This window comes from Cornus florida, unplaced genomic scaffold (genome assembly GCF_030987335.1).
Source record: "Cornus florida cultivar Cherokee Brave unplaced genomic scaffold, ASM3098733v1 CherokeeBrave_3.0.0_Hap2_Chr11, whole genome shotgun sequence".
NCBI classification, from domain to species: domain Eukaryota; kingdom Viridiplantae; phylum Streptophyta; class Magnoliopsida; order Cornales; family Cornaceae; genus Cornus; species Cornus florida.
The window spans coordinates 129,611,382-129,618,318 of NW_026775581.1; the positions used below are offsets into that span (position 1 = coordinate 129,611,382).

At 35.0% G+C, this 6,937-nt stretch overlaps 1 protein-coding gene across 3 annotated transcripts; it reads right to left on the bottom strand.

The window, feature by feature from the left end:
- Nucleotides 1–204: 204 nt before the first annotated feature.
- LOC132282573 (protein NRT1/ PTR FAMILY 5.10-like) lies at nucleotides 205–6,044 on the bottom strand. 3 transcript variants are annotated; one of them, XM_059784299.1, is made up of 4 exons: nucleotides 5,930–6,044; nucleotides 5,681–5,798; nucleotides 5,326–5,546; nucleotides 205–1,641 (listed from the first exon to the last, which is right to left on the bottom strand). In XM_059784299.1, the coding sequence occupies exons 2-4, from the start codon at nucleotides 5,781–5,783 to the stop codon at nucleotides 331–333; spliced, it is 1,635 nt and encodes a 544-aa protein (XP_059640282.1). In that variant the 5' UTR covers nucleotides 5,784–5,798; nucleotides 5,930–6,044; the 3' UTR covers nucleotides 205–330. The 3 variants fall into 3 exon arrangements, with proteins under 3 accessions (XP_059640282.1, XP_059640283.1, XP_059640281.1); XM_059784300.1 differs by having other exon boundaries at nucleotides 5,407–5,546; nucleotides 5,681–5,801; XM_059784298.1 differs by having other exon boundaries at nucleotides 5,681–5,801.
- Between the last annotated feature and the right edge of the window lie 893 nt (nucleotides 6,045–6,937).

Here is a 6,937-nt window from a genome sequence, read left to right on the forward strand (position 1 = left end):
TTGTGGCTGAGGATTAGGAAAGAAAAATGAAGTGACATGATGTGACGAAGGCACTTGTGGTAATTGTATTGGCTTTGTATGATCGAAAACACCCAGTATAAAATAAAACAAATGGTACAGCTAATTTGGTGTGCCTTTGAACAGGACACTGCAATTATTGCCATTTTCTTTTGTTTTGTAGGTAAATTTTAACAATGCAGTGGCTAGATAAGTTCCGTTTTTTTTAACCAAACAACAAAATACATTAAACACCCGAAGTCACCATAATTATACAGAATGTATGGAACACCCTCACAACTTTATGATAACCATGGATTGCACAAGGTTCCATTAACTAAAAGCTTGTGTACAAGCATCTACAAAGCTGTCTAAACATCCGTTCTCCTCTTTTGAGTTTGAGTCTTCTTCTTTTCCCGCTGGAACTTTATTCCAATAATACCAGATTGAAACGCAAATGTAGAACAATAGGTTGCCAACACACAGAAAACTCAACATTTTGTAATAGCGATCCAAACGGCTCCTATTTACATTGCCTCCGAACCAGATTTTGAAACTGAAGACACAGCCTATGCTAATGAATTTCCCAATGCCCAATACACAGTCGGTGAACGCCTGACCGTAGCTTCTATATTCAGGTTTCTTATCGGCAACTTGACTTTTGAAAATTGTTTGGAGCCCTTCTCCGGCAAGTCCTTCCATAACTCCCAACAAGCAGTACTGTGGAGTTAACCACATAATGCTCATAGAAATAGTATCCACTGTGTTGTCTTCCAATCCGTCTTCCGTAACTAAATGCAACCTCCGAATCTCAACCTGCATTGCAGTGATGCAACATAATATGCAACTCACCATCCCCAAACCAATTCTCAAGAGCGTAAAATGATGTTGTGTTCGTCTATCGCGGAACTTTTCGATTAGTAAGTTGCACAGATGAGCAAAAATGAAGCTTGAGAAGGACTTGAACAAAAAGAAAATGTTTTCTGAAACATTGTATCCATTCCCAATTTCATAATTCAAGTTGGTAGCTTGCTCAATGAAGAAAGTAGTCCCGGTTGTCCCCACCAGACTGTACACAAGGAAGGTTAACCATATAGGTATCATTCTTAATAAAACTTTTTTTTCCTTATTCAACGTGGAAACCTCGCTTTTACTTTTTTCTTGTTTTCCAGACTCCGCAATAGCAGCTTTGTTGTCTAACCATTGAAATAGGAAAAAACCAAAGCAGAACAGTACATATGCTATGCCCATGGTAATTGCTGACACCTTGAACGCATATGCCCACGAATAATTATATTTTGAAAGCGTAAATGTAGATAAGGTAGCTCCTGAAAATCGCGCCATGCGCCACCAGACTTCGACGATGGCTTCCACATCTTTTTCTTCGGGCATATCATCTTCCTCATCCATTTTTTTTTTTTCCTGCATATCCCCTCCCTCATCTATTTTTGTTTTTCTAGACATATTCCTTAATTCCTCATCTCTACGGCGCTTCTTAGACTCACTCTTTTTTATCTCATCAACAAAATATTGAAATAGAGGCGTTTCGAGTCCTGCAGTACCCAAAGCTATTAGCAGCAGTGCCACATAGAACAGCCTACTTTCAGTTAGTTTCCGATCTCGAAGCCATAGTACCACCAATCCCTGCATGCAAAAATGGAGGAAGCTAATTAAATGAAGATGCCATCTTAATTAATTGCTTGTTGGAGTACTAAATATGTGCTCCTATTCATGAAGCTAGCAAGTTCAGAGTTAACAATGCTAACCGCCAAGAATGGCTAAATTTTAGTTTTTAAAAGAGCAAAAAAATTTATTTGCGCCTGTTGTATTCAGACCATTCATATAATACATATGTCTACGCGTGTAAATAATGAATGATTGAATGTGCCCATTACATGAGATACAACGGCCAAAAAAATATTACTCCTAAAGTATATCAAGTATCCAATTAGTATTATCAGGAGTGTGTGCATTTAAAATAATAAATTCATCCGATCAATATTTATTCCATATTTGTTTTAGTTGTTCTAAAGATGCTAATTGACCAAACATTTATAAAAAATTATTCTTCTTCTTATTATTTTAAAAGGTAAAGCAAATAAAACAGTTAAATTTTGACTTCGAGTATTCACCATTTCACTTTAACTTATAATTTCAACTTTAAAGCAGACAGCTGATCAAAATTATGAGTTGCGTCCTGCCAAATAGGTTGTAAAATTTAATTTAAAAATACATTGAGTGGTGAATAAGTGTGACGTGATGTTTTACTTAAATTTTTATTTAAAATACATTTATCAAAATAAAAGTAAAGCCCATAAAATAAAAATAAATGCACTAAACTAACAACTCATAAAACAAAAATAAATGCAAGTAAATTAGGGTTTGCTTAATTTATAATTCTGATAACAGTTTTCGGTTTTTAGTTCTAAAAAGTGAAAATTGTACCAAAAAAATCTACTTAGTTTTATAAAAAATATATTATAAAAACTCAATTATAAAAAAGCATAGAATGTGAGAGACATCCAATTTTTAGCGAGAAAAATAAATAAAAAAATATAGAAAACTTTCGTGTTTTCTTAATCAACTATGTTTATGTATGTACTACAAATTGTCTAAGCAATGAACCAATCACATGGCATCTCAACATGACTGTCCTCTCATTTCGAACAATAAAAACGGCTCAATTATCAATTATCCTATATTTTTTCTATGTACTAATTAACTTAGTAAGTCATATTTTTAGCTTTTAAAAAGGATTAAGTGCAAAAAAATCCCTCAGTATATATATATATACACACAAGATGTGCAAGAAATCTTACTTAAAAAAAAAAATGCATATAGCTATATGTATTATTTATTTTTTGAGCAAATTGTCCCATAATCATCCATTTTGACCAATTTTTTTAAAATTAAAATTCCAAAATACCCTCATGCTAATGTAAGAATTTTATTTTATTTTTTTCTCTCTATCTTTTCTCTTCAAAACTGTCCACTCATCAAGGTGCCGGCGAATATCATTTCCGGCGAGCACCGCCCAGTTCAAATTAAAAAATTATCTGAAATAAGTTTATATATATATATTTATATATTCATCTAAGGACTCCGGTTAGACATGGAACCAACTGGTTCTACAAGGGAAATCAGGGGAGCATTTATCTCATTGCTAACTCCCAAGTAGAGCAAATTTAACTGAAAACAGTGCTCAATCACCAAGCTTTAACACCATCGCCAGCACCAAAATTTTACTTGTTTTTTCTCTCTTTTTTTTTTTTTTCTTTTTTCTTTTTTTTTATTATTTTTTTTATGAAGAATCTACTCACTCTTAGCTACTTTGGACCCTTGGATATGTTTGTTGGCTTCGGGACATTTGATTTTCAGTGAATTGTGGAGATGATATTATGTAAAAGTATTGTATTATTATTACTCCTATGTAAAAATAAATAAAATCTTTGATTTCTACTTTTTGAACCCTTGCTACTTTTTGTACGGCGGCCTGTTATTTCAATGTAGGTGTATCATGGGATTCATGACTTTAAATGGCCTGATTGGTATTTACCAGTATCAATGATTTCTTGGTCTGGTCTATTGCCATGGAGGCAGCTTCTTAAGATGATATAAATATCTCACTGACATGGAAGCTCTATGCATCACCCCAGGCCTTGTTTTCTCAAAGCTTCGTGCAGGTCATCATTGCCCACCGGTAAGTTCAAACCTCCTTGCATCGTCGCCGGTTCAATTCAGAAGACGCACTTCTCGCCGAGTACTCCTTGCTCGTTGCTGGTGCGATTTCTCCGTTACCGCCAAGCAGTACTCCTTGCTCTCAAGTTCATCACCGGCGCACCGCCATCAGCCCAAGCCCACCGTTCATCGCCGGTCACTTGTTTTCTCACAGCCGATCCGTGCTCGCCGGAATCGCGACTCCTACAGTCGCTACGGTCGTTCACTCCGTTTACACCCATTTACGGCCGGGTTTCGTTGTGAAACAGGAAAGATAAAGCATTTTGCTTATTTATTACTATTTTTTATTGGGTATTTTAGATATTTTAATAGTTAAATTGACATAATGTTTTTATTTGCACAAATTAAACATGGAGTTTTTTTTGCACATTTTTTGCACTTTAACTCTTTTAAAAATGCCTCAACAAGGATGAGGACTGAGTCCTTTACTAATGATTGTCAATTGTAGTTTCATTTTGTAGTTCCGAAAAGTTGCATTGCAAGTTAATTTAATACTCCCTCCGATCTCAAAATAATTAGGTATTTTGGAATCGAAGGAGTAAGTTATAATATTAATATCTACTTTGGAACAGGAGAAGTAAGTTATAATATTAATATCATGACTCATAATTTTTTTTGGCACTTATGATTTGTATTATAGTTCTCTTAATTTATTTTAATTTCATTTTTTGTTTTTTTGTTTAGTTTCTATTTCCCTTATCCCATATGCAAATTTTATTTATTTCATGCTTAATTTTTTTATTATTCAATAATATAATAAAAAATATATATAATTTACTAAGCCTAATTAATGACAATGAGGCTTAGAATTCAAAAATAGGTAACTAGTTGAGTTAAATAGTTTTCAATAATCCAATAAATATCACAAAAAAATCTTATTCACTAAATTATGTGGTAAATGTATTTGAATTGGACTATGTGGGAGGTTAAAAAATTCATAATCACAATAACCGATTTCATCATACAGACTCACATCTATGTTGGCGACTACCTCTATAACTATGACCCAACATTAGAGATAACCACAAATTGGATTAAATTTGGTATTAAAATTAAATCTAATCCAATCCTATCCCTATGCATCGAATGAAAATTGAATCCAATCGCTTCACTTTACGAATTTAATTAGATCGGATTAATTGGGATTGAGCTTTTCCCAACAAGCAATAATAAGGTTGTTCACAGTGTAAAACATAAATGTTCGAGTCATAACAAACAATAATATACTGAAATCGTGTATAATTAATATATATATATATATGTTATAAATTTGAATGGATCAAAGATCCAATCAATTTTATAAAACCTTAATCTATTAATCGATTCATGAACTGTGAATTCTTTACTTATAATTATGTAACCGAATTGTAAGGCCTAAATCAAATTAATACCACTACTTAACATTAAAAGTAATTCTCCTAATAGATCTAAAGAATAATGAAAAAAAAAAAATTAATGAGCCTCACATACCCAAAAAATAAATAAAAAATAAAAAATAAAAAAGTGATTACCAATATTCTTATATTAATATTAATATTAATAATAAAAGCAGCAAAAATGTTGAGTACCTTGAACCAAGAAGAAACTTACAATGATATAAAGCGGAGTGGTGAGCGCGACCATTCGAAAACGTCCAATCCAGACATGTGATATGTAAGCAAGAAAAATCACCTGAATTGATGATAAACCATCTTGCATATTTACAACCGCTGTGGCTTTTGAAAGATTTGGCCTCGCCCACCAACGTGTCAGATAGTTTATCAACAAATTAATCACCGAATATTCAACGAAGGCACGGCTGAAAATCATACCTAGAAAAAGAAAGCACATTACAACTAAGATTAAATGAGCAAACCAGCTAGCTTGCCACCAGAAAAATAAAAATAAAAACTCTGTTTGTAATATATTACAATGTCCATAAAAAAAATACTGAGTAGTAGAATACCAAAGATAAATGAGGCACGCGGTAAAGAGATAATACAGTCGCAAAGCAAATGTTTCAAACCAGTCCTCCTTTGACGGAGATATGACGACCAACTCCTACCCATATTGAGTGGATCACTCTGCTGTCAAAACAAAAGCAAGAACCTGCTGGTCAATTTCATTACTACTTCAACTTGCTCATCAATCCTTAGAACTAGAAGAACCGAATCGAGTGCTAAACAAACATAATAAAACTAGCTAGGTTAATTACCCTTATAAATAACAAACACGGAGAAATGAGATGAACCCAAACCCAGCACAATTTTGGTCTCTCAGCTCATGTAAACGGAGGCCTAGAGTACTGTCAGTGTGTAAAACTCGGCAAGAGTACTGAGATTTAAATGCATTGAAGTCAACTGAAAGTCTTTGTGGACATGAAATGTGCCAGTGCCAGCTTCAAAACAAATAACAAGATGACAAAAGTGGTCATCACTTAGTCGATATAGACAAAGAGCCCCAGCCAGCTCAGCAAAAGCAACGGCAACCAATCGATGTACCCATAAAGCATGGGCTCACAAATTGTCGATCGATGGATCTCAATCCAACCAAGTCACAAATTGTCGATCAATAGGTCTTGAATCTCAATCCGACCAAACCACAGACTGTCGATTGATTGGTTTTGAACCTGGATCTGACTAAGCCACGAACTATTTATCGATGTGACTTGAACCTCAATCCAATCGAGCCACAAACTGTCGATCGATAGATCTTGAACCTCGATCCGACCGAGCCACTATGTCGATCGATGGCCTTGAACCTCGATCGGACCGAGCCATTGTCGATCGATGAGTCTTGAACCTCGATCCTACTAAACCACAAATTGTCGATCGATGAACCATGAATCTCGATCCGATTAGGCCACATCCTATCAAGGAAACAAGCAGCAAAGAGTAATGGTAGGACTCTTTGAGGCTAGTGGGAATGCAGAAGGGACCTTAGAATGGAGGATGAAAAACTAGTTAAGTATTGCTAAGGCAAGACCCAATTCAAGGAGAAAACGCGAAAGGCAGGCTGGAGTAAGCGCAGAAATCCTTACAACCACCCTCTAGTTAGCTCATTCAAGGAGGTACATACACCTGGCGGTAGAGCCGAAAAAGAAAGGAATAGGGCATCATGATCCATAAAGGGACCCCCCCACTCACTTTATCTATAGGCCCAACAAATGCAACCTGAATGACCTAGGTGTGATACCCCCGGATTTCCGGATGCTGGTTGGCTA

What these genes read in the sequence shown, in the direction of transcription:
- LOC132282573 (XM_059784299.1), bottom strand. Translation starts at nt 5,783, where the DNA reads ATGGGTAGGAGTTGGTCGTCATATCTCCGTCAAAGGAGGACTGGTTTG. An exon ending in GCGTGCCTCATTTATCTTTG is followed by an intron (nt 5,547 to 5,680) that starts GTATTCTACTAC and finishes TTCTTTTTCTAG; the next exon opens with GTATGATTTTCAGCCGTGCC. An exon ending in CCACTCCGCTTTATATCATT is followed by an intron (nt 1,642 to 5,325) that starts GTAAGTTTCTTC and finishes TTTTGCATGCAG; the next exon opens with GGATTGGTGGTACTATGGCT.